Source organism: Malaclemys terrapin, chromosome 2 (genome assembly GCF_027887155.1).
Source record: "Malaclemys terrapin pileata isolate rMalTer1 chromosome 2, rMalTer1.hap1, whole genome shotgun sequence".
Classification (NCBI taxonomy): Eukaryota; Metazoa; Chordata; order Testudines; family Emydidae; genus Malaclemys; species Malaclemys terrapin.
Window position 1 is genome coordinate 279,586,576 of NC_071506.1, and position 26,885 is coordinate 279,613,460.

Consider the following 26,885-nt stretch of genomic DNA (forward strand, 5'->3'; position numbering starts at 1 on the left):
CACCCACGTCCAGCCCGCAAAGTGCTTTGGGGCAGAAGCTGACAGAGACATTTAAAATGCCAACAGCCTGTACTATCACAAAGGTGGGAGATAATTCTCCCTGAAGCCAGAGGGTGGGATGGGAAAGGAGAGGCAGGTAGAGGGGGAGCCTGTGGAGAAGGGGGTATCTTGGTTCTGGGAGGGGGCTGAGAAGAAAACTGGGGGCCCCGAGGTGCATGTGAAAGGGGAGCTGGGGGCCATGGAGTGCATGTGGAAGGAGAGCTCAAGCAGGAAGCTAAGGAGAAGCACTGAGGATGGGGCTGTATTGTTGGAGGAGAACACGGGGGGGCTGTGGGAGTGAGGGTGCAGGGGTCAGGAAGCTAGGGAGGCATGGGGAGCTGTGGGAGGGGAACCTGAGTGGGGTGGGGGGAGTATTAGAGATGGGTCTGTATTGGGAGATGGGAGGGAGAGCTGGGGCCAGAAGGAGGCTGTGGGAAGGGGGGCTAGGGGCGAGCACTGGGAATGGGCTGTATTGGGAGAGGAGAGGTACAGGGCTGGGGGGAGCGGTGGGATGGGGCTGTATTTGGGGAGGCAAACAGGGGCTCGGGGAAGGGATCTGGGAATGGGGCTGTATTGGGGGGGCTGAGGGAAGCCCTGGAGATGGGCCTATATTGGGGGACGAGAGGTATGGGGCTTTATTGATTTTGTTCCAGATGTCCTGGCTTGTTCCACTGTCCTGGCTGATGCTGCTGCCCAAGTATGTGAATGTTTCTACATTGGTGAGAACATAATCCTCTATCCCTACTGGTGACGGTGAGGCAATATTAAAGGTCATGATATCTGTCTTATTGCGGTTGATTTTCAGTCCAATTTGCTGGCTGAACGCGTTCAGTCGAGTTGTTTTTTCTTGTATATGGTGTTGGGTATGTGATAGGAGAGCGACATCATCTGCAAAGTCCAGGTCTTCAAGGGATGAGAAGAATGTCCATTTAATGCCTCTTGGCATGTCTTCTGTTGTATGCCTCATTACCCAGTCGATGGCAATGTTGAAGAGGATTGCAGACATGACACACCCCAACATACTCCTGTTTTGACTTCAAAACTGAGCTCACTCTGATCAACACTGCATATAAAGTTGAAATAGAAGCTTTTGAGGACATTGATTATATGGAAATTAATTCTATATGCCTGCAGAATACCCCATAGGCCGGTCCTGTGAAGGCTATCAAAAGCCTTCTTAAAGTCAATGAAATTTATGTAGAGTTGCCGTTGCCATTCTAAGCACTGTTCTATTATGATCTGGTCTGTGCATCCATGCCCTTTCCGAAAACCAGCTCGCTCTTTTCTGAGAACGCTATTAACTGCCTCTGATATACGCTGGACCAGGGATAGGCAACCTATGGCACGTGTGCCAAAGGCAGCACGCGAGCTGATTTTCAATGGCACTCACACTGCCCGGGTCCTAATTTTAAATGAAGCTAAAACATTTAAAAAACCGTATTTACTTTACATACAACAATAGTTTAGTTATAGATTATAGACTTGTAGAAAGAGACCTTCTAAAAAACATTAAAATGTATTACTGGCACGCGAAATCTTAAATTAGTGAATAAATGAAGACTCGGCACACCACTTCTGAAAAGTTGCCGATCCCTGGGACTATGATCTTACACAATACTTTGCTTGGCACAGATAAAAGTGTGATACCACGGCAGTTATTACAATCACGGAGTTCCTTTCTTTGGTATCTTCACTATAACCCCATTGGTCCACTCCTCTGGCACTTTTTCCCTTTCCCAGACTGATGTAAATAGCGGGGCCAGGATAGACCCTGCTAATTTAGGATTTACTTTGAACAATTCTGCATTCAAGTTATCCTAGCAAGGAGCTTTCCCATTTTATAAGGATTTGATGGCTTGAATGATCTCTTCCTTAGTTGGGGTGTCTGTGTTGATATCAAGATCATCTTCTGCCTCCTGGATAGGAGTACTTGTGGCACCTTAGAGACTAACAAATTTATTAGAGCATAAGCTTTCGTGGACTACAGCCCACTTCTTCGGATGCATATAGAATGGAACATATAATGAGGAGATATATATACACACATACAGAGAGCATAAACAGGTGGGAGTTGTCTTACCAACTCTGAGAGGCCAATTAATTAAGAGAAAAAAAAAAAAAAAAACTTTTGAAGTGATAATCAAGCTAGCCGAGTACAGACAGTGTGATAAGAAGTGTGAGAGTACTTACAAGGGGAGATAGAGTCAACGTTTGTAATGGCTCAGCCATTCCCAGTCCTTATTCAAACCGGAGTTGATTGTGTCTAGTTTGCATATCAATTCTAGCTCTGCAGTCTCTCTTTGGAGTCTGTTTTTGAAGTTTTTCTGTTGTAATATAGCCACCCGCAGGTCTGTCACTGAATGACCAGACAGATTAAAGTGTTCTCCCACTGGTTTTTGAGTATTTTGATTCCTGATGTCAGATTTGTGTCCATTAATTCTTTTGCGTAGAGACTGTCCGGTTTGGCCAATGTACATGGCAGAGGGGCATTGCTGGCACATGATGGCATATATCACATTGGTAGATGTGCAGGTGAACGAGCCCCTGATGGTATGGCTGATGTGATTAGGTCCTATGATGATGTCACTTGAATAGATATGTGGACAGAGTTGGCATCGGGGTTTGTTACAAGGATAGGTTCCTGGGTTAGTGGTTTTGTTCAGTGATGTGTGGTTGCTGGTGAGTATTTGCTTTAGGTTGGGGGGTTGTCTGTAAGCGAGGACAGGTCTGTCTCCCAAGATCTGTGAGAGTAAAGGATCATCTTTCAGGATAGGTTGTAGATCTCTGATGATGCGCTGGAGAGGTTTTAGTTGGGGGCTGAAGGTGACAGCTAGTGGTGTTCTGTTATTTTCTTTGTTGGGCCTGTCTTGTAGGAGGTGACTTCTGGGTACTCGTCTGGCTCTGTCAATCTGTTTTTTCACTTCAGCAGGTGGGTATTGTAGTTTTAAGAATGCTTGATAGAGATCTTGTAGGTGCTTGTCTCTATCCGAGGGATTGGAGCAAATGCGGTTATATCTTAGAGCTTGGCTGTAGACAATGGATCTTGTGGTGTGTCCTGGATGGAAGCTGGAGGCATGTAGGTAAGTGTAGCGGTCAGTAGGTTTCCGGTATAGGGTGGTATTGATGTGACCATCGCTTATTAGCACAGTAGTGTCCAGGAAATGGACCGCTTGTGTGGATTGATCTAGGCAGAGGTTGATGGTGGGATGGAAATTATTAAAATCATGGTGAAATTCCTCAAGGGCTTCTTTTCCATGGGTCCAGATGATGAAGATGTCATCAATGTAGCGCAAGTAGAGTAGGGGCGTTAGGGGACGAGAGCTAAGGAAGCGTTGTTCTAAGTCAGCCATAAAAATGTTGGCATATTGTGGGGCCATGCGGGTACCCATAGCAGTGCCGCTGACTTGAAGGTATATATTGTCCCCAAATGTGAAATAGTTGTGGCTGAGGACAAAATCACAAAGTTCAGCCACCAGGTTAGCTGTGACATTATCAGGGATACTGTTCCTGATAGCTCGTAGTCCATCTTTGTGTGGAATATTGGTGTAGAGGGCTTCTACGTCCATAGTGGCCAGGATGGTGTTTTCTGGAAGATCACCGATGGATTGTAGTTTCCTCAGGAAGTCAGTGGTGTCTCGAAGATAGCTGGGAGTGCTGGTAGCGTAGGGTCTTAGGACAGTCTATATAACCAGACAAGCCTGATGTTAGGGTGCCAATGCCTGAGATGATGGGGCGTCCAGGATATCCAGGTTTATGGATCTTGGGTAGCAAATAGAATACCCCTGGTCGGGGTTCTAGGCATGTGTCTGTACGGATTTGTTCCTGTGCTTTGTCAGGGAGTTTTTTTTAGCAGATGGTGTAGTTTCTTTAGGTAATCCTCAGTGGGATCAGAGGATAATGGCCTGTAGAATGTGGTGTTAGAGAGCTGTCTAGCAGCCTCCTGGTCATATTCCAATTTATTCATGATGACGACAGCACCTCCTTTGTCAGCCTTTTTGATTATGATGTCAGGGTTGTTTCTGAGGCTGTAGATGGCGTTGTGTTCAGCATGGCTGAGGTTATGTGGCAAGTGATGTTGCTTTTCCACAATTTCAGCCTTTGCACGTCGACGGAAGCTCTCTGTATGTGTGTATATATATCTCCTCATTATATGTTCCATTCTATATGCATCCGAAGAAGTGGGCTGTAGTCCACGAAAGCTTATGCTCTAATAAATTTGTTAGTCTCTAAGGTGCCACAAGTACTCCTGTTCTTCTTTTTGCGGATACAGACTAACACGGCTGTTACTCTGAAACTTGCCTCCTGGATGTTTGCTTCCTCTTTAGGTGGCTCCCTGTTCAGCAATTCTTTGAAACGCTCTGTCCAGCGCATTTCTTGTTCTTTTTCAGTTTAGTTCCTTGTTTGTTCCTGATAAGAATGTTTGTTGGTGTCTGCTATTTACCACTGATCAGCTGCGTCATTTTGTAGACAGTTCCTTGTTCACCACGAGCAGCTGCATCCTCTGCTTGTGTTGCCAGGTTATCAATATAATGCAGTTTGTCTGCTCTCACAAGGCGTTTGACCTCCTGGTGTGCCTTGCTATACTGCTTGTGGTGTTTGTCCTTCAGCTTCTGGGATTTTGTGTCTAAAACTTCTCTTCAAGACTCATCTGGTTTCTATGGTGTTCCATGTGTTGGCTGTAATCCACTCCTTTCTTCTCTTCTGCCTGTAGCCCAGACAGGCTTCATTGCTCTGTTTATAAATTGCGGTTACTTTGTCCCACTTCTTGTTGATTTCCTCATCCGCATTCCCCTCCTCTTCATCAAGCTCTGCAAGTGCTTGAAACCTGTTCTTTACCTGCAGAACGAAGGCTTTCTGTATTTCAAGGGACTTTCTCTTGTCAATATCATAACATCTATGTCCCTTGTTTGGTGGACCCACACTTCTCAGTTGTAGCTTGATGTTACAAGGTGGTGGTCGCTGCCAACATCTGCACCCCTTCTCACTTTCACATCTGTCAGTGAGTGTCACCATTTGCCATTGATCATGATATGGTCAAACTGGTTCTTATCTCTGCCATTTGGATAATACCATGTCAGCTTGTGAATTTCACAATGTTCAAATAGGGTTCTGCGGATGACTAGGTCATTCATATTATAGAAATCAACAAGCCTTTCTCCATTTTCATTCATCGTGCCACACCCATGTGTTCCCATTGCTCTGTCGTTGTTGGTGTTGTCCTTACCAACCTTGGCATTCAGGTCTCCCATGACGATAGTTAGGTTGTGGCATGGTACTCTCTCTAACTCTGCCTGTAATGTAAGGTAGAATTTGTCCTTTACTTCTTCATCGTTGTCATTTGTCGGAGCATAGCACTGAATCAGGGTGATATTATTAGGTTTTCTTTCAGTCTGGCTCTCGTAAGTCTGCTGCTGATGGATTTCCATTCAAGCAGGGAACGCTCCACTCCTCCTTCAAAAGGATGGCAACACCCTCATAGTGTTGTCCATTATCCCGTCCAGAAAACAGCAGTTTCTCACGAGGCTGTTAATCTTCCTGATCCTGACCATCTGCTCTCACGGACACCCAGGATGTGTAAGCTGTAGCATCTCATCTCTGCTGTGCCCTGAGCTAGCTTCCCTGTTTCATACATTGTTCCTACATTCCAAAAACCAAGTTTGTTTTTTGTCTTGGTGTTGAGCACTTCAGTCTTCATGCCAGTGGCTTCCTTTCGGCTTTCACCACTGGCAGTCAGACGGGTCATTGACTCCTGAAGGCCATCACACATAGTAATGGTCGATTTCTCAGTTGCTGTTTCCATAACATATTTTGTTTTTTACAATACAGGGTTGTTAGCCCTGTGCCTAACCCGCAACCTGGAGGACCAGGGTGTCTGTTTTGTCTGGCACCTCCCTCACAGACCAATTCGGCATGGTTGAACCTACCAGGAGCAAAAAGCTCCCACCGACACAGACTCTGGGGATCATTAGAGAACGCGAGCTGTCCCACCACGACAAGGCACAGACACCAGAGGACGGTGGAACAAGCCAGGACATCCAGAACAAAATCAGTAAAGCCAGGAACACCTTCAGGAGCATAATGCAGTCTGGAAATCATCAACACACAACACCAAAACCAAACTCAAGATTTATCAGAGCTGCGTCCTTTCAACACTACTTTAGAGTGCAGAATGCTGGGGAATGAGAAAGTAGGACATGTCCAAAATTCTATACAACCTGCCTCAGAAAAATCCTCCGTATCTTTTGGCCCAGAACAATCTCAAACCAAGATCTATTGACAAAGTGCAGCCAAGAGGATCTGAGCACCATCATTGCCAGGAGGCGTTGGAGATGGATCGGTCATGTGATTCGGATGGAAACTGATTCCATCACCAGAGTAGCAATAAGATGGACACCTGAAGGCAAGCGAAAACGAGGCCGCCTGAAAACAACCTGGCGAAGAGCTGTGGAAGCTGAGCTGAAAAACCTGGGGCACAGCGGGGGAAATCACTGAAAGACTTGCCAGAAACAGCCAGGAGTGGAGGAGCTTCGTCACTGCCCTAAACGCCAGAGGCGTAATAGGAATATGATGATGAGGTATGGGGGCTGTGGGAAGGGGAGCTAGGGGGAGCACTAGGGATGGGGCTATTTTGGGAGATGCACAGGGGGGCTGGGGGAAGGGGGCTGGACCTGTATTGCGGAGGGGAGGGCTAGGGATGGGGGAGGGGGAGGTACAGTTGGAACAGTAGGGATGGGGCTGTATTGGGGGAGCACTAGGGATGGGGCTGTATTGCGGGAGGGGAGGTGCACAGGGAGGTACAGGAGAACGGGGATGGGGCTGTACTGGGGGAGGGGATGGGGCAGTACTGGGGGAGGTGAGGTGCCCGGGGAGGGGAGGTATAGGGGAGGGGGAGGGATGGGGCTGTACTGGGGAGGGAAGGGGCTGTACTGAGGGGAGGGGAGGTATGGGGAGCGGTAGGGATGGTGCTGTATTGGGGGAGGGGTAGGGATGGTGCTGTATTGGGGGAGGGGTAGGGATGGTGCTGTATGGGGGGAGGAGTGGTACAGGGGGCCGGGGGAGCGCTAGGGATAGGGCTGTATGGGGGGAGGGGAGCACTAGGGATGGGGTTGTGTAACAGGGTGCTGGCCAAATGGCACTGGCTCAGCCCCTGGGAGCTCAGAGCCTGCTAGCTCAGCTTCCAGTAAGGGGAAGAGATTGGAGCTGACAGGCTGCGGCTGATTAAAGCCCTAAAGGAGAGATGCCTGTGAGTTTGATGGGGGAAGGCCTATAAAGCTAGCAGAAAGGAAGTAGGTGGGGAGGAACAGGAAAGTGAGCGCCTGTTGCTCCCCGCTAGCTGTAAGAGCAAGCTGTTCCCCAAGGGGCTACCTGCCTGAGAGCGAACTGTATAACGCTGTATCTAAGAGGTGGTGGGAAAATACAAGGAAATAAAAGAGTGGTCTCCCGCGAATTTGTGCCGTGAGCAATGAGGGGCACGTCTACAAGCTGTATGGGTGGGGGGATGGGGCTGTATGAGGGGAGGTACAGGGGGAGCAGTAGGGATGGGGCTGTATGGGCGGGGGGGTACAGGGCTGTATGCGGGAGCGGAGGTACAGGGGGGGAGCGGTTGGGATGGGGCTGTATTGGGATGGGGATAGGGCTATATTGGGGGGCACGGGAGGTACAGGGGGAGCAGTAGGGATGGTGCTGTATTGGGGATGGGGATAGGGCTGTATTGGGGGCAGGAGAGGTAAAGGGGGCTGGAGGAAGGGGGATGGGGCTGTATTGGGGAAGGGGTGGGGGAGCGCTAGGGGTGGGGCAGTATGGGGGAGGAGAGGTACAGGAAGGTGGGGGCACTGAGGCTGTATTAGGGGAGGGGAGCGCTAGGGATGGGGCTGTATTGGGGGAGGGAAGGGGGATGGGGAAGTCCTAGGGGTGGGGCAGTATGCGGGAAGGAGAGGTAAAGGGGGAGCTCTAGGGATGGGGCTGTATTGCAGGAGGAAGGCAGGGGCGCTGGGGCTGTATGGGGGGATGGAAGGTGCAGGGGGAAGGGGGAGCACTAGGGGTGGGGCAGTATGGGGGAGGAAGGGTACAAGGGGAGCACTAGGGATGGCGCTATATTGGGGGCAGAGGGTACAGGGGGATGGAAGAAGGGGCTGTATTGGGGGGACGGAAGGCGATCGGGGAGTGCTGGGGTGGGGCTGTATTGGGGCGGGGATAGGGCTGTATTGGGGGCATGAGGAAGGGGCTATATTGGGGAGGGAAGGGGTACAGGGGGAGCGCTAGGGATGGGGCTGTATTGGGGAGGGGAGGTACAGGGGGCTGGGCTGTATTAGGGGGAGGGAAAGGGTACAGGGGGAGCACTAGGGGTGGGGCAGTATGGGGGGAGGGAAGGGGTACAGGGGGAGCGCTAGGGATGGGGCTGCATTGCAGGAGGGAAGGGGGATGGGGCTGCATTGCAGGAGGAAGGAGGGGGATGGGGCTGTATGGGGGGAGGGAAGGGAGATGGGGCTGCAGTGCAGGAGGAAGGCGGGGGCGCTGGGGCTGTATGGGGGGAGGGAAGGGGCACAGGGGGAGCGCTAGGGGTGGGGCTGTATGGGGGGAGGGAAGGGGGGATGGGGCTGCAGTGCAGGAGGGAAGGGGGGATGGGGCTGTATGGGGGGAAGGAAGGCGGGGGTGCTGGGGCTGTATGGGGGGAGGGAAGGGGTACAGGGGGAGCGCTGGGGGTGGGGCTGTATGGGGGGAGGGAAGGGGGATGGGGCTGCAGTGCAGGAGGAAGGCGGGGGCGCTGGGGCTGTATGGGGGGAGGGAAGGGGTACAGGGGGAAGGGAAGAGGGATGGGGCTGCAGTGCCGGAGGAAGGCGGGGCGCTGGGGCTGTATGGGGGGAGGGAAGGGGTACAGGGGGAGCACTAGGGGTGGGGCTATATGGGGAGGGAAGGGGTACAGGGGGAGCACTAGGGGTGGGGCTATATGGGAGGGAAGGGATACAGGGGGAGCGCTAAGGGTGGGGCTGTAGGGGGAAGGGAAGGGGCTGCAGTGCCGGAGGAAGGCGGGGGTGCTGGGGCTGTATGGGGGGAGGGAAAGGGTACAGGGGGAGCGCTAGGGGTGGGGCTGTATGGGGGGAGGGAAGGGGTACAGGGGGAAGGGAAGGGAGATGGGGCTGCAGTGCAGGAGGAAGGCGGGGGCGCTGGGGCTGTATGGGGGGAGGGAAGGGGTACAGGGGGAAGGGAAGGGGGATGGGGCTGCAGTGCAGGAGGGAAGGAGGGGGATGGGGCTGTATGGGGGGAAGGAAGGGGGATGGGGCTGTATGGGGGGAAGGAAGGGATACAGGGGGAGCACTAGGGGTGGGGCTATATGGGGAGGGAAGGGATACAGGGGGAGCGCTAGGGGTGGGGCTGTAGGGGGAAGGGAAGGGGCTGCAGTGCCGGAGGAAGGCGGGGGTGCTGGGGCTGTATGGGGGGAGGGAAGGGGTACAGGGGGAGCGCTAGGGGTGGGGCTGTATGGGGGGAGGGAAGGGGTACAGGGGGAAGGGAAGGGAGATGGGGCTGCAGTGCAGGAGGAAGGCGGGGGCGCTGGGGCTGTATGGGGGGAGGGAAGGGGTACAGGGGGAGCGCTGGGGGTGGGGCTGTATGGGGAGGGAAGGGGTACAGGGGGAAGGGAAGGGGGATGGGGCTGCAGTGCAGGAGGGAAGGAGGGGGATGGGGCTGTATGGGGGGAAGGAAGGGGGATGGGGCTGTATGGGGAGGGAAGGGATACAGGGGGAGCACTAGGGGTGGGGCAATATGGGGGGAGGGAAGGGGTACAGGGGGAGCGCTAGGGGTGGGGCTGTATGGGGGGAGGGAAGGGGTACAGGGGGAGCGCTGGGGGATGGGGCTGTATGGGGGGAGGGAAGGGATACAGGGGAAGCGCTGGGGGTGGGGCTGTATGGGGGGAGGGAAGGGATACAGGGGGAGCACTAGGGGTGGGGCAATATGGGGGGAGGGAAGGGGTACAGGGGGAGCGCTGGGGGTGGGGCTGTATGGGGGGAGGGAAGGGATACAGGGGAAGCGCTGGGGGTGGGGCTGTATGGGGGGAGGGAAGGGGTACAGGGGGAGCGCTGGGGGATGGGGCTGCATTGCAGGAGGGAAGGGGGGCGCTGGGGCTGTATGGGGGGAGGGAAGGGGTACAGGGGGAGCGCTAGGGGTGGGGCTGTATGGGGGGAGGGAAGGGGTACAGGGGGAAGGGAAGGGAGATGGGGCTGCAGTGCAGGAGGAAGGCGGGGGCGCTGGGGCTGTATGGGGGGAGGGAAGGGGTACAGGGGGAAGGGAAGGGGGATGGGGCTGCAGTGCAGGAGGGAAGGAGGGGGATGGGGCTGTATGGGGGGAAGGAAGGGGGATGGGGCTGTATGGGGGGAAGGAAGGGATACAGGGGGAGCACTAGGGGTGGGGCTATATGGGGAGGGAAGGGATACAGGGGGAGCGCTAGGGGTGGGGCTGTAGGGGGAAGGGAAGGGGCTGCAGTGCCGGAGGAAGGCGGGGGGTGCTGGGGCTGTATGGGGGGAGGGAAGGGGTACAGGGGGAGCGCTAGGGGTGGGGCTGTATGGGGGGAGGGAAGGGGTACAGGGGGAAGGGAAGGGAGATGGGGCTGCAGTGCAGGAGGAAGGCGGGGGCGCTGGGGCTGTATGGGGGGAGGGAAGGGGTACAGGGGGAGCGCTGGGGGTGGGGCTGTATGGGGAGGGAAGGGGTACAGGGGGAAGGGAAGGGGGATGGGGCTGCAGTGCAGGAGGGAAGGAGGGGGATGGGGCTGTATGGGGGGAAGGAAGGGGGATGGGGCTGTATGGGGAGGGAAGGGATACAGGGGGAGCACTAGGGGTGGGGCAATATGGGGGGGAGGGAAGGGGTACAGGGGGAGCGCTAGGGGTGGGGCTGTATGGGGGGAGGGAAGGGGTACAGGGGGAGCGCTGGGGGATGGGGCTGTATGGGGGGAGGGAAGGGATACAGGGGAAGCGCTGGGGGTGGGGCTGTATGGGGGGAGGGAAGGGATACAGGGGGAGCACTAGGGGTGGGGCAATATGGGGGGAGGGAAGGGGTACAGGGGGAGCGCTGGGGGTGGGGCTGTATGGGGGGAGGGAAGGGATACAGGGGAAGCGCTGGGGGTGGGGCTGTATGGGGGGAGGTGGTACAGGGGGAGCGCTGGGGGATGGGGGCTGCATTGCAGGAGGGAAGGGGGGCGCTGGGGCTGTATGGGGGGAGGGAAGGGGTACAGGGGGAGCGCTAGGGGTGGGGCTGTATGGGGGGAGGGAAGGGGTACAGGGGGAGCGCTGGGGGATGGGGCTGCATTGCAGGAGGGAAGGGGGGCGCTGGGGCTGTATGGGGGGAGGGAAGGGGTACAGGGGGAGCGCTAGGGGGTGGGGCTGTATGGGGAGGGAAGGGTACAGGGGGAGCGCTGGGGATGGGGCTGCATTGCAGGAGGGAAGGGGGGCGCTGGGGCTGTATGGGGGGAGGGAAGGGGTACAGGGGGGAGCGCTAGGGGTGGGGCTGTATGGGGGGAGGGAAGGGGTACAGGGGAAGCGCTGGGGATGGGGCTGCATTGCAGGAGGGAAGGGGGGCGCTTGGGGCTGTATGGGGGGAGGGAAGGGGTACAGGGGGAGCGCTAGGGGTGGGGGCTGTATGGGAGGGAAGGGGTACAGGGGGAGCGCTGGGGGATGGGGCTGCATTGCAGGAGGGAAGGAGGGGGATGGGGCTGTATGGGGGGAAGGAAGGGGGATGGGGCCTGTATGGGGAGGGAAGGGATACAGGGGAGCACTAGGGGTGGGGCAATATGGGGGAGGGAAGGGGTACAGGGGGGAGCGCTGGGGGTGGGGCTGTATGGGGAGGGAAGGGGGTACAGGGGGGAGCGCTGGGGATGGGGCTGCATTGCAGGAGGGAAGGGGGGCGCTGGGGCTGTATGGGGGGAGGGAAGGGGTACAGGGGGAGCGCTAGGGGTGGGGCTGTATGGGGGGGAGGGAAGGGGTACAGGGGGGAGCGCTAGGGGTGGGGCTGTATGGGGGGAGGAAGGGGTACAGGGGGAAGGGAAGCGGGATGGGCTGCATTGCAGGAGGGAAGGGAGGGCGCTGGGGCTGTATGGGGGGAAGGAAGGGGGGTGGGGCTGTATGGGGGGAGGAAAGGGGTACAGGGGGAGCGCTGGGGGATGGGGCTGCATTGCAGGAGGGAAGGGGGGCGCTGGGGCTGTATGGGGGGAGGGAAGGGGTACAGGGGGAGCGCTAGGGGTGGGGCTGTATGGGGAGGGAAGGGGTACAGGGGGAGCGCTGGGGGATGGGGCTGCATTGCAGGAGGGAAGGGGGGCGCTGGGCTGTATGGGGGGAGGGAAGGGGTACAGGGGGAGCGCTAGGGGTGGGGCTGTATGGGGAGGAAGGGGTACAGGGGGAGCGCTGGGGGATGGGGCTGCATTGCAGGAGGGAAGGGGGGCGCTGGGGCTGTATGGGGGGAAGGAAGGGGGGTGGGGCTGTATGGGGAGGGAAGGGGTACAGGGGGAGCGCTGGGGGTGGGGCTGTATGGGGAGGGAAGGGGTACAGGGGGAGCGCTGGGGGTGGGGCTGTATGGGGAGGAAGGGGTACAGGGGAGCGCTGGGGGTGGGGCTGTATGGGGAGGGAAGGGGTACAGGGGGAGCGCTAGGGGTGGGGCTGTATGGGGAGGGAAGGGGTACAGGGGGGAGCGCTGGGGGTGGGGCCTGTATGGGGAGGGAAGGGGTACAGGGGGAGCGCTGGGGGTGGGGCTGTATGGGGAGGGAAGGGGTACAGGGGGAGCGCTAGGGGTGGGGCTGTATGGGGAGGGAAGGGGTACAGGGGGAGCGCTGGGGGGTGGGGCTGTATGGGGAGGGAAGGGGGTACAGGGGGAGCGCTGGGGTGGGGCTGTATGGGGAGGGAAGGGGTACAGGGGAGCGCTGGGGGATGGGGGCTGTATGGGGAGGGAAGGGGTACAGGGGGAGCGCTGGGGGTGGGGCTGTATGGGGAGGGAAGGGGTACAGGGGGAGCGCTGGGGGATGGGGCTGCATTGCAGGAGGGAAGGGGGGCGCTGGGGCTGTATAAGGGACCCGGGAAGGAGGAACCGGGACCGACTCCCCTCAACTCACCCGCCGCTGCCACGCTGCACAGGCGCCGCCAACTCATGGGAGAAGCTGGGGCCGGCACCCCGCGCTGGGGAAGCCCCGCCCATAGGGAACCCCCCCCCGCGTCACCGCGCGCGACCCCGCCCCCTGCGTCTCCCACGTGAGACAGGCGGCGCGTTCTTAGCCTCGGGAGTCTGAGCGTTGCTTAGCGGCGCCGGCGCCGCGTGATGACGTGGCAGGGTGGGTACGTAGGTAGGTGAAGGGCGGGAATAAGCGGCGCGTGGCGGCTGCTGGGACCGGAGGCCTCCCGCGAGCCGGGCTTTAGTCACGTGAGTGGGAGTGAGCTCCCCGAAGGGTTAAACCATTGTGCCTTGAGAAGGGGCCGCCCGTGGGGGCCGGACCACTGTGCGGAGCGGGGCGGCGGCTGTAAGGAGTGCGGTGGAGGGTCCGCTCGTGGGGGGAGGGGCCCAGTGCCAGGCAGGCGCAGTGTGATGGCGGGGAAGCTGGGCTGGGGGGCAAGTTGTGAGGCTGGGTCCTGGGGTGGGGGCGTGACAGCCGCGGGGCGGGTGGGGCGGGGTCCCCTGGGTGTGACGCAGAACCTCGTCCCCCCCCCAGACCACAGCGCTCACCCCCTGGGGTCCCCGGCCAGCGTCACCATGGGGTAGGGTTACCCTGTTTCAACAATCAAAAAGAGGACGGGAGGAGCCCCGCCGTAGCCCCGCCCCCGTCCTGTCCTAGCCCCGCCCCCGTCCTGTCCTAGCCCCGCCCACTTCCTGCCCCCTCAGAACCCCAATCCTCCCCCCCACTCCTTGTCCCCTAACTGCCCCCCAGGACTCACCCCCTCCCTAAGCCTCCTGCCTCTTGTCCCCTGACTGCCCCCTCCTGAGACCTTCCCCACATCCTAACTGGCCCCCTAGGACCCTACCCCCTACCTGTCCCCTGACTGCCCCAACCCTTATCCACACCCCCACCCCCTGACAGCCCCCCCCAGAACCTCCCAACCCATCTAAACCCCTCTGCTCCCTGTCCCCTGACTGCTCCGATCCCTCTCCCCACTCCTGCCCCCTGACAGCTCCCCCCAGAACTCCCAAACACCCCCCCCGCTCCTTGTCCCCTGACTGCCCCCTCCTGGGACCCCTGCTCCTAACTGCCCTCCAGAACCCCACCCCTACCTAAGCCTCCCTGTTCCTTGTCCCCTAACTGCCCCCTCCTGAGACCCCCCCCTCACCTGTCCCCTGACTGCCCCAACCCTTATCCACACCCCCACCCCCAGACAGACCCCCTGGGACTCCACACCCCATCCAACCACTCCCCACCCCCCCTGACAGCCCCCCCCAGAACTCCCAACCCATCTAACCTCTCTGCTCCCTGTCCCCTGACTGCTCCGATCCCTCTCCACACTCCTGCCCCCTGACAGCCCCCCCAGAACTCCCAACCCATCTAAACCCCCTCTGCTCCCTGTCCCCTGACTGCTCCGATCCCTCTCCCCACTCCTGCCCCTGACAGCTCCTCCCCAGAACTCCCAGCCCCCTACCCCCCGCTCCTTGTCCCCTGACTGCCCCCTCCTGGGACCCCTGCTCCTAACTGCCCTCCAGAACCCCACCCCCTACCTAAGCCTCCCTGTTCCTTGTCCCCTAACTGCCCCCTCCTGAGACCCCCCCCTCACCTGTACCCTGACTGCCCAAAACCTCACACCCTCAACCCCCAGACAGCCCCCCCCAACTCCCTGACCCATCCACCCCCCCCCCCCGAACCTCCCTGCTGCTTCTCTGGCCCCCGGCCCCCTTACTGTGCTGCAGAGCAGCGCACCTCGGCAGCGGGGGAGGGGAGCAGGGTCGGAGCTCCAGACAGCGAATGGCCAGCGATCTGTGAATGCAGGGAGGGGGAGGGGGAGGGAGAGGAGGGGGTCAAGTTTCAGGAGAGAGGAGGGGGGAAGTGGAGGAAGGGCTCTGGCTCTGGCTGTCAGAGCCCCGGCTGCATTGTAAGCTGCGCGCACGCTCTGTATGGGGGGGGGAGGAGGGGAAGTCCGGACATTAACAAATTCCCCCTGGACGCTATTTTTAGTTCAAAAATCTGGACATGTCCGGGGGAGTCCGGATGAATGGTAACCCTACCATGGGGTAAGGTCTGTGCCCCTCCCTTGAGCCCCGTACCTCAGCCCCCCTCTGTGCCCCACGGCCTGTCCCCGCCCCCCTGCGCCCAGTACCTCAGCCCCCTCTCTGCCCCATGGCCTGTTCCCCCCCCCCCCCTGCGCCCAGTACCTCAGCCCCCTCTGTGCCCCACGGCCTGTCGTCCCCCCCCCCCCCCCGCGCCCAGTACCTCAGCCCCCTCTGTGCTCCATGGTCTGTCCGCCCCCCTCATCCCCCTGCTACCTCACCCTGTGCCACAGGGCCCTATGCCCTTTGCACCTATTACTTCAGCATGCAGCTACCTCAGCCCACCCTGTGGTCCATGGCTTGGCCCCCCCTTTGTGCTTGGCTACCTCAGCCTCCTCTATGCCCCATGGCATGCCCCTCCCCACCCCCACACACCCACATCCCAGGACTCTATGACCCCCATGCCTGCTACTTCATTCAGCTCTCCTCAGGACCCATGGCTTTACACCCCCTGCACTTGCTGCCTTAGCTCTCTCTGTGCACCATAGTCCTGCTACCTCCATGACCCTGGCTCCCTATTGCCCCCATGTTCCCTGGGTGACCTGCCTCCCGCATCCCCTCTCCTGCATGCCCCTGGGGCACCTGTTATCCTCATGGCCCTCCCTCACATCTCTGTCACCCTGCTCTGGCTGCTCCCCCTATAACTGCCTGTCACCCTGCCCTTGTCACTGCCTATTGCCCTGCTACACCAAGCCTGTCACCCTGCCTATCACTCTATCCCTGCTTCGCCCCTTACTTCTTTTTCTCAGCCCTTGTAGGTTTTATTTTCCTAGTTTCCCACTGTTGGGATGCTTAGGATCATACGAGTTCTAGTTATAATACCTCAATCAATTAATCTGTCCTTGCAAAGTGCAAGATAGATCTGATCCATCCTGTGCTGCGGGCTCCTAATTGGATAGGTGTTTGTACAACACCCTATTGTGATGGGGCTTGATCCTGTTTGAAACCTTCAGGTGTTGCCACAACACAAATAACACATAGTAATGTGTTTAGCATGTGTGTGCTACATGCAGAGCGGGGTCAGGGAAGGCAGGGGCAGGCTATAACTCCATTACATGGGAGCATTAGGGAGCTTTTAGAGTCAGACAAGTGGAAAAGCTATTGCAGTCTTAAGTTGTTGCGTGTGAGCTTAGTCATGACCCTGCTACACGGACTAGTCATGGAAGGTTATAGGAAGGAGGCTCCTACCAGACATCCCAGCTTGCAATATGGCCAGGGTTTGGGTTAATTTGTGTCTAAAATTCACACAGCACCCTCGATACTGTAACCAGAATGGCTAAAAGATTTTATATGTGGAAAATATTGGGCCAAATTCATTCCTGGTGTCACCCATTAAAGAGTTTCAACCAGGGACAAATTTGGCCCACTGTAGTAAAGTGGGGGAAAATAACTTCTTCCTGTGTGAGGGTCGATATCAATGTATGAGGTGTTTGGGCCACACTGCAGCCTACCCTATGCATTCAGGAGTGTAGCCAGCTGTCTGAAATGTGTGCTCCCCTCCTGTGATTACACCTGTAACCCCACATGACAGACCTGATGTTGTACAACAGGATCATCACTAACCCTGCAGGTGCAGTTAGACTGAAATATGGAGCAGGTGTTAACCCTTGGGATACTGAAGAGTACATGTTTTGGGTACCTCTCCTTTTCCCCTCACCAGGCATGCGATTCCCTCCACCACCAATGATCCCTCCCTGCCAAGCAATTTCCTCCTGCCGTTCATTCTCTCCTCTCAGCTACCATTATTGCGTTGCCACACAGAGCTCTGAACTCTGTATTCGTTCTTGGCGTATGGGAGGGAGTTGTGAACCACCATCATAGCAGGAGAGCAGGGTCAAGAGGAGGAGAGGGAGATTTTTGAGAGCAGAGAGGCAGAGCCAGATGGGTTTCTCCATTGCAGAGTCCCCAATGTGACCCATCTGTCAGCCATTAGAAAACAGCTCTTCTCCTTTGGTGCAGCAACTCCAGTGGCTTCTAGAAATTAGCCAGTTTCCAGATGACGTGTGTTTGGAAATTAGGCTTATTTTCCTAAGGCTTAATAATAAAATCTGATGAAGAATTAAGTGAACTTGCTAATTGCTATGAGAAATGTTGCTACAGAAAATTAAATGTCATACATTGGATATCTGCCTTATCTTCTGTTTCTGCTTAATGAAAGTTGCACCATTGTTACCTGGAAAGATCAAAGAATGCAGAGCACAGATTGGCTTGATTTGAGCAGCCATACGCTATAATTTTGCAGAGAAAGGAAGGTGAAATCATCAGTTCTCAGAATCTTCCTTTGCACTAACTTTTTATTTAAAGCACTTTCCAAAATGCTAATGAGGTACCTCAGAATTGCAAGGTTTTTTTTAAAAAAATGGGCAGTTTCAGAAGAGATTTGATTAAAGTAGCAAGAAAAGGCTGCTTTGCTTGATCCGTCTCTTTTCGGTCCATTTGGTCATTAGGTTACCTACAAAGAGAAGAACGTGTATGGTGCAGAGCTGTGGTGTAACAGGTGGATCACTTACCTTGAAGAACTTTATGGAATAGTTTCATGCAGCGGTTAAATCCAGTATTGCAGACAAAGCCCTTGTTGAACTAGTTCCTTGGACTTTTTGTGGTTCTACCTAAGAGCGGGATGGCAGCAGTAAGCAGGACTCTGGGGTAAGCTTCACATATCAAATACTGTGACTTGGCTAAAGGGCTGGCTGATGTTGGTCATGGTGTGTGAATTTTGATGGAATAAATGGGCAATCTGGCATTCTCTTCAGTGGGAGTTGACAGCACTCACCTCCTTGCAATAGGTAGTCAGTACCTCAAAAGATCAGACCCTTTATGACTAAGAATAAAGTTTGTAGTTATTCTCGTTACGACAGGATCTGATCCTGTAGCCCTCATTGCCCAGATTGCCCCAGTGAAGTCAGTCACTGTGACACCCTGTACCCCATGTTCACCATTTTGTTATATTTTGTACAAAGTATGCCTTGTGAGGTATCATTTGAAAACTCCTAATCCGCTGAATATTATTATCACGTAGAAATGTTACTCCTGGAGGAATTCTGTGAGATTGCGCAATGCAGAATTTTGTAGAAATTAATGTTTTTTGCACAGAATTTCCTTCCCCCACAGAAGTGGATTGCAGTGCTGCTGGCCGCCACTATAGGCCACTGGATCTGGCAGAGCTCAGCTTGCACATAGAAGACACTGGGCCAGGGGAGAGAGTAGAGCAGGGGAGGGCAAACTACGGCCCACAGGCTGGATCCAGCCCCTTGGGGCTTTGGATCTGGCCCGTGGCACCACTGGCACCATATCCCTGCGGCCCCTGGGCAAGGGGGCTGAGGGCTCCATGCGTTGCCCTTGCTCCAGGCACTGCCCCCTGCAGCTCCCATTGGCCGGGAATGGGGAACTGCAGCCAATGGGAGCTTCGGGGGAGGTACCTGGAGGCGCGGCAAGGGCAGTGCACGCAGAGGGCCCCCAGGGGCCGCAGCGCTTCCGGGAGCGGTGCAGGTAGCCTGCCCTGGCCCCGGTGCACGCCGCTGCCACCCCAGCGCCGCTTGAGGTAAGCGGCGCCGGGCCGGAACCAGAACCCCTCCTGTACTCCACCCCCCCCAACACCCTGCCCTAAGCCCCCTGCTTGCACCTTGCACCCCTCCTCTGCTCCAATCCCTTGCCCTGAGCCCCTTCCTGCACACCGCACCCTCTCCCACATGACGCACTCCCTGTTGTACCCCAACCCTCTGCCACGGCCCTGCATACAATTTTCCTGCACAGATGTGGCCCTCAGCCCAAAAAGTTTGCCCACCCCTGGAGTAGAGAGTTCCTAGCAGTTGTAGTTCCCTATACGCCCTGAGGGAAGGAGATAGTGGCACGCAGGAAACTCCACACAAGCCTGGCTGGAACCCAGCAACAGGCTGTTTCTCTTTCTGGATCCCTGGGCAGTAGGGGGGTGGGTGTGGTTGGTGGGGCCACGGCTAGGCTCTGGAGTGGAGGGGATGTGGGTATCTGGGCTAGGGAGGCCCCCATGGCTGGGCTCTGGGGGAGGGATTCAGGTATATTGGCTGGAAGAGCACCGTGGCTGGACTCGGGAAGGGTTGTGGGTTCTGCGGAGTGGGAGAGGAAACTAGGTTGTCATAGGGTTTTTTTTTAACTCCTGGGGGAATTTTTGTGTGTCTGTATTGTTAGACATACCTGTTGACAGGTATTTTAAAATAAATTACCAAAATAATTGAAAGTGGTGTGATTATGTAGTGTTGTTTTGACAAATAAAATTTGCCAAATTTTAAAATGTTATATGCAGAATTTTTAATTTTTTGGCACAGAATTCCCCCAGGAATGTGTGTAACAACACTGCATGTAAAATTGAGATTTTACTATATGATTGTTACTGAAACTTGTAGTTCTTGGTAACACCCACAAACCAATTTCTCAGAGACACATCAGCAAAGGGCTAAAGAGCCATTACCGGCTCAATCAGACCTTCTCCAGCAGGGCGGGAGTTGTAAACAAGAAATTTACAATTCATCTGAAGGGCAGTTTGGAGCTCATGTAGGCAATGGAACTGCCTGACCCCATGACCCAGCAAGGGATTGGGGTATAGGAAGGGATGAAAAATATCCATAGCCATTTCTCTCCTCCTTCCATCTCTCTGCTCATGACAATGATGAGTCTCAAAGAACTGAACAAAGGTGGGGAGTGGTCCCATGCTGGAAAGGGATGCAGCCTGTGAAATGTATTCCAGCTCAGGCTATTAGCCTTGGTAAAATTTGGGAATTAGCTTGTAGTTTTATCTTTTTATTTCTTTTGTAACCAATCCTGAGTTATACTCAATTATACTTCTCATCACTTAAAATCTGTCTTTCTCTAGATAAACTTGTTTGTTTTATTGATTTATCTAAACTGTGTGTTTTGGTTGAAGTGCTTGAGAATCTTAGGTCAACAAGCCTAGTGCATATTCATTACCCATTGTTGGAATGAAGCCTATCTATCTATGAGCTTATACTGTCCGGGGGAGGGTCTTGAACAGCATAAGATGCACGTTTCTGGGGAGCAAGGTTGGGGCTGAGGGGTATGCATGGTGTCCTCCTGTATGTAATTCATGGATGGCTGGGCACAGCATTCATGTATTCAGCTGGGAGTGACTTTGCATGCTGGTGGCTGTGAGTGAGGAGAGCCTGGAGGGGCTGCTGTTCGTCAGCAAAACAGTGTAAAAGGCATGCCAGGCTGGAGAGCTAAGGGGACACAGCACTCCAGATGGCACTCTGGGGAATGTCATAGTGGTATTGTTCACTTGAATTAAGAGTTCCAGGGCCAATGAAACCAGATCTCATGTGCCTCTATTGTGTCCCCCTCATGCTCCTCTTCTCTCTAAACTAAAAAGTCTGATCTTTGTACTGCCTCTTAATGAGGAAGATTTTCCATGGCTCTAACCATTTTCCTTGCCTGTTTGTACCCTCCTCCTTTTGCTGTTCACACTATTTCCACTTTGCTTTTCAGTGAAGATTGGTGATCCAGGGCCCTGTGAACTCTAGTCACATGATAGAAATTAGCCTAGTGCAATGGTTCCCAAACTGGAGGGTTCTCGGGGCGGGGGAAAAAATTCCCTAATGGCGGACAGAGCTGTCCCTAGGGACCTTGGACAGCACAGGGCCAGCAGCCTGGAGCCCCTGGACTTCCAAGAGCTAAGCAGATCAAAGCAAGCACATCTATCACACTGAGGAGATTTAAACTCCAAGACTCCTTATAAGAAATGGAAAGGAAGGTGGATATTTTTTGCTGTTTTTAAAATTTAATAGGCAGCTAGTGTTTGTGGCGGGTTGGATCACAGAAATCCCCTTGGGAGCTGCCACCTGATGTGCAAAGACTACCTCTGCTCCTGTTTTCCCTGCCAGCTCAGGACTCCAGCACCCTGTCTTGCTGAGCCAGACACTCCCGTCTGCTTTAACACAGACCCAGGGTCTGAATCACTTGCCCCAAAGCTGCAAGTTTACCTGAAAACAGCTTACAGAAATGTTTGTCTCTAGCATCAGATGCCCAACTCCCAATGGGGTCTAAACCCAGATAAATCCGTTTTACCCTGCATAAAGCTTATGCAGGGCAAACTCATAAATTGTTTGCCCTCTATAACACTGATAGAGAGATATGCACAGCTGTTTGCTCCCCCAGGTATTAATACATACTCTGAGTAAATTACTAAATAGAAAGTGATTTTATTAAATACAGACAGTAGGATTTAAGTGGTTCCAAGTAGTAACAGACAGAACAAAGTAAGTCACCAAGCAAAATAAAATAAAATGCGCAAATCTATGTCTAATCAAACTAAATACAGATAATCTCACCCTCAGAGATGTTTCAGTAAGTTTTTCTCAGACTGGACACCTTCCAGGCCTGGGCACAATTCTTTCCCCTGGTATAGCTCTTGTTGCAGCTCAGGTGATAGCTAGGGGATTCTTCATGATGGCTCCTCTCTCCCCTTTGTTCTCTTCCACCCCTTTATATATCTTTCGCATAAGGCGGGAACCCTTTGTCCCTCTGGCTTTCCACCCCCACCCCCCGGAAAAGCACCAGGTTAAAGATGGATTCCAGGTCAGGTGGCATGATCACATGTCACTGCAAGACTTCATTGTTCACTTGCCAGTGCGCACATATACAGGAAGACTCACAGGTAAACACAGCCATCTGCAGACAATGGGAGTCCTCAAGATTCCAAACCATCATTAATGGCCCACACTTTACATAATTACAATAGGCCCTCAGTTATATTTTATATTCCTAGTTTTAGATACAAGAGTGGTATATTTATACAAATCGGATGATCACACTCAGTAGATTATGAGCTTTGTAATGATACCTTACAAGAGACCTTTTGCAGGAAGCATATCCCAGTTATGTTCACTTTTTACCATATTTTTCTAAAACTATCCCAGTTACATTATATTCACTTATTATCATGTTTTTATAAAACCATATAGACTGCACAACGTCAGTGTTGTTTTTAAAATTATTATGAAGAACGAGTTTAAGCTTTGTTGTAATGTGCGTTGTTTTCCTGGACTGCTCAAGACCTGAATGCTTATGTAGGAGGAACTCTGAGTTAGGCTGGGTCTACACTACCCGCCTGAATCGGCGGGTAGAAATCAACCTCTCGGAGATCGATTTATCGCGTCCCATCGGGACGCGACAATCGATCCCCAAATCGACGCTCTTACTCCACCAGCGGAGGTGGGAGTAAGCGCCGTCGACGGGAAGCCGCAGAGGTCGATTTTGCCGCCGTCCATACAGCGGGGTAAGTCGGCTGCGATACGTCGAATTTGCGCATCTTAAATCGACACCCACCCCCCCACCCCCCGTAGTGTAGATGTAGCCTTAGCTTCTTAAATCCCTTCATGCTGTTTCACATCTGATACTCCTTGATGAAACATAGGAGCCTTGTCTTATAACAGGCTTATTTAAAGTGATACAAGCTACGGAAGTAAAATCTTGGAAGAGTGTTGCCGTTTTCATAATGTAATAAAAATAGTGTAATTATAAATAATAAGTAATAATAAATAGTGTGTAATAAGCATGTCATAAAAACAAATTTTATATTTCCAAGATCACTGCTTTTATAATTTATACTCAGGTAAAGGAGAAAATCCCTGGGAATATTCATTTTTAGGAGGGGGTTTGCGAGACTTGACATTTTAGTGAAAGGGGTTCCCAGGTTGTTAAAGTTTGGGAATAACTGGCCTAGTGCAATCCGTCCTGGAGGCCTGTCATCAACAAATTACTTATTTATTTGAAGGAAGAAAAACTGATCATTAAAATGTCAGGCTGTACTACAGGACCAAGGATTTGCAGATGAGATCTGTCCGATTGTGGGATATGAAACAGGGGCTTGGTCTGTTCATCTGTGCACAGAACTCCTGAGTTCTAATCCTCCCAAGACACTTAAATACTGTGTAGTTCAATTTCCTTGATTGTTGTTTTTCCCCATTAAACATTTGCCTTCTTTTGAAAAATGCCTTACATCCTGTGTAAAATTGTAGTATAAGCAAAAAGTATTGTTGTTGCTAATATGATTACTTAATATTTGTAAACCACTTTGAAGGTAAATGTTATGTAAATGCTCATCATCATTAATATTACCAGGGTTGTGGTGGAAGCTTCTTTGCTTGGGACATTTAAAAGTAGCCTGGATGGAGGACTATAAATTTCTTCCAGCTCTAGTCCATGTTCTTGGACATGGTGTCATGTATAAGGCCCTACCAGTTTCACAGCTGTGAAAAACATGTCACAGACCACAAAATAAGCCCTTCCCTGTGAAATCTGATCTCCCCGTGCTGCTGGGAGTGCCCCAGCTGGGAGCTCCTAGCTGCTAGTCTGGGCTGAGCTGGGGAGGGACAGGACTTGTCCTTCCCCTGCACGGCCGCTCTTGGTGGGGAGATCAGACCTGCCTGCAGAGGTAGCACAGAAGTGAGGGTGGTACACCCTCACTTCTGCACTACAGCAGCCCCGGAGCTGAGCTCGGGGCTTCCACCCCTCAGGCTGCCTGGGCGTGGGGCTTCTGCCCCCAACGGCTCCTGGAGTGCCCATGCGTTTATCCACCATTGGCTGGGGCTAGCAGCTAGGAGCCCCCGGCAGGGCACTCCCAGCAGCACAGGGAGATCAGATTCACCTCCAACTCTGGGAGCCTCTTTCCCTGCTGCAGGAAGCTCCAGGGCTGCTGCCCGGCTGTGAAGGCATCACAGAAGTGAAGGTGGCAATCCCCTGGCCCCCCTACAACAGCAACTCTCCCCCCTGCACCCCACGATCATCTTTTGGGTCGGGAACCCCATGGTTAAATACCTTGAAATTTCAGATCTAAACAGCTGAAATAGTGAAACTGACAGATTTTAAAACCCTCTGGCTGTGAAATTGACCAAAATGGACCATGAATTTGGGAAGACCGTAGTCATGTATGTTAGTCAGGGCTGGCTCCAGGCACCAGCGCAGGAAGCAGGTGCTTGGGGCGGCCAATGGAAAGGGGCGGCACGTCCGGGTCTTTGGCGGCGGGTCCCTCAGTCCCTCTCAGAGGGAAAGACCGGCCGCCAAATTGCAGCCGAAGAATGAAGCGGCACGGTAGAGCAGCCGCTGATCGCGGCTTTATCTTTTTTATTTATTTTTTTTCTCTCCCCCTCTTCGCCGCTTGGGGCGGCAAAAAAGCTGGAGCTGGCCCTGATGTTAGTCTACTGAACTTGACTACCTTTTTCTCTGCCTCCCTGTAGAATGGAGGGGAAGAATAACTAACCCTGCCCTGTTTGAATTCCCTTTAGTTTGTTGCGTCAGGATGCAATGCACAGGTTACTACCCATTGCTTGCCATCTGCATACATCCCTCAGCCAACATAACTCCAACAGGACGTCCATCGCCCGCATTCAGAGGCAGACATACGGCAGGTCCTACCCAGTGCTCTTGGTCAGGCCTGATGGATCTACTATTCACATCCGCTATAAGGAGCCAAGGCGGATACTTACAGTAAGAAATATTGAGCAAAATCTATTTTTTAATAGAATTGCTGGGATGGAGGTTGTATTGAGTATTGCACAAATAGATATGAGTATTGCACAATATTGCATAATGAGAAGGATGGAGTTACAACTTCCTCTGAAGCATCCTGTATCAGTCACTGATGCACACCTAGGATTTGCCATATTGGATCAAATCATTGGTGGTCAGGATATTAGACTGGATGGACCACTTTGATGCTGTAGAGAAAGGTGATAAACCTCCAAATGCGCTTGTCCATTTGTCCGGGGGCAGAGTTGTCTCCATATCCTGAAACACGAGGCTCAATTAACTTCCTCCAAGGAGGTAGAGCCTCCAGTATTTTTAATGGTCATCTCTTCAACAGGACATCAGGCTAGGTGGATCATTAGATACCGTTGGGGTGGCTGTTCCAGTGTTCCTACATCATAAATACTTTGTAAAGCTGTAGAAGTAGTACTAATTAGCAATCACATTGGATTTTTGGAAAGTTGTGTTCAGCTCTATCCCAATTTCTTCCTAGTTTGCTTCCCCAGCCGCCTCCACCCTGAGAGTGCCAAGTTACATTCATTAATCCCTGCTTGTTGAGGGCAGGCTGCATCTCCCTTTAGAGCCTGTTAACATTGCTCCAGGTGGTGGCCTGAATGATGAAGGGTGCTCCCTTCCCTTCAGATGGATTACTGAAGATGGAGGGGGCTAATCTTCAGAGCTTTTTATTTTCCCCTCACCCATTTATAAGAATATGGGTCTGAAATCTCCGCTACCCATGTAATGAATGCCCTGTCTGCGTCCTGTGGGTAGTTACAGTTCAGAAGCCACCTCATGCTCCGGGCATTTTTCAGGCAACCCCTGTCCCCCTCCTTCCCGCTGATCTCAGCCTCCTCTGGCCAAAGACAGGTCTCTGAGATACAGGCCCTTTTGAGGGGGAATGTGGTGATTCCAGGAACCAAACCCCTTTACTCCTTGGAAAGTCACTTGAATACAAGAGCAGGTGGGTCAGAATCTGGATGGTTCAGGGGATTAGTAATAGGATAAAATGCCTTTCACCTTTAGGTCACCAGCACAAAACAAGTCCCAAAACTAAAAGTCATTGCCATCTGATGGATCTTACATACAAGTTTACTGGGTCTTGGGTCAGCTCCCAGTGGGTAGGTGCCCACAGCACAAAACCCAACACCACCACCACCACAAATGGTTCTTATTGGCCTAGTACTGAATGAGTCCAATTGAATTATCATTGCATGCCTAGATGTGGTCCATCCAAGTCAGGGTTGATGCACCATGGCTGGTGGGGTGAGAAGTAGCCAGTGCTGTATCTCTAGTGTGGATAAGCACAGGACTACATTTCACAGAGCTGTTTGCCCAACACTTTTCTCCAGTAATAAATCCACTTAAAAATGCAACCTTCCTAATTGAAAAGAAATCCAATCCCTCCTCCCACTTATTCATTATTTTTTTCAGCTTATTTTGCACAGTGTTAATAACTGCTGCCTCTGCATACCACAGTACTTTTCCCATTGCCCAGTCAACCCCTGTTGGAAGGTTAAATGCTTGTGTTCTGATGACCTTTCACTACTGCATCATACATCCTCGGGATAACAGATGAATGCAGAATAACTTCTGCATCTGCCCCCAAACCAGTGAAACCCCAGCAATCAGTAAGAGAATTGTAATTAATAAAATTCCCATTTGATTAACCTCTATTGGGATTTTTATTTTGCAGCAAACTCCTCTCCTTTTGAACACTGAGGTATTTGAATAAGATGCCTTTGACTGATTATTAATTTTTGTTCCCCTCCACAGATGCCTGTAGACATTAACACTCTTTCTGAGGCCGAAAGAAGAGCGAGGTTACGGAAACGCGATTCCAGAAGGCTTAAGAGCAAACCGGAGGAAGTGTTGGATGATTTTAATTTGGACGATTACAGAAAATTTTGGAAGAAGAAATGAATTTGTTCTGAGGATCTGTGGAAGTGTAAAGGGAAGATTTGGCAACCCGGGCCTGCAGAGAAGGAGACTAACTTACTGTTATAAGGAGAAAGTTCGTAGCTGAGTAAAGATTTTCTTTCTCTTCTGTGCACCTGTTTCATTTTGTATGTATGTGTTATTTAGTGTTGGTGAAAGCTACTGGACTGACAGTCCTG

At 53.4% G+C, this 26,885-nt stretch overlaps 2 protein-coding genes across 4 annotated transcripts in view; one reads left to right on the forward strand and one right to left on the reverse strand.

The window, feature by feature from the left end:
- The window catches only part of GUK1 (guanylate kinase 1), a 56,938-nt gene extending 43,721 nt beyond the window's left edge, over positions 1-13,217 (reverse strand). The window contains exon 1 of one of the 2 annotated variants that reach the window (XM_054016692.1): positions 13,127-13,217. In XM_054016692.1, coding sequence (XP_053872667.1) covers positions 13,127-13,163 — 37 coding nt within the window. In that variant the 5' untranslated portion in view covers positions 13,164-13,217. The remainder of the gene's footprint in view (positions 1-13,126) is intronic. The other variant, XM_054016693.1, reaches the window with a different exon arrangement.
- Positions 13,218-13,344: 127 nt separating this feature from the next.
- MRPL55 (mitochondrial ribosomal protein L55) lies at positions 13,345-26,819 on the forward strand. 2 transcript variants are annotated; one of them, XM_054016696.1, is made up of 4 exons: positions 13,345-13,431; positions 17,706-17,904; positions 24,531-24,732; positions 26,545-26,819. In XM_054016696.1, exons 2-4 carry the CDS (start codon positions 17,879-17,881, stop codon positions 26,689-26,691), a joined length of 375 nt encoding a protein of 124 aa, XP_053872671.1. In that variant the 5' UTR covers positions 13,345-13,431; positions 17,706-17,878; the 3' UTR covers positions 26,692-26,819. The 2 variants fall into 2 exon arrangements, with proteins under 2 accessions (XP_053872671.1, XP_053872672.1); XM_054016697.1 differs by lacking the exon at positions 13,345-13,431 and adding an exon at positions 13,507-13,528.
- The last annotated feature ends 66 nt before the right edge of the window (positions 26,820-26,885 follow it).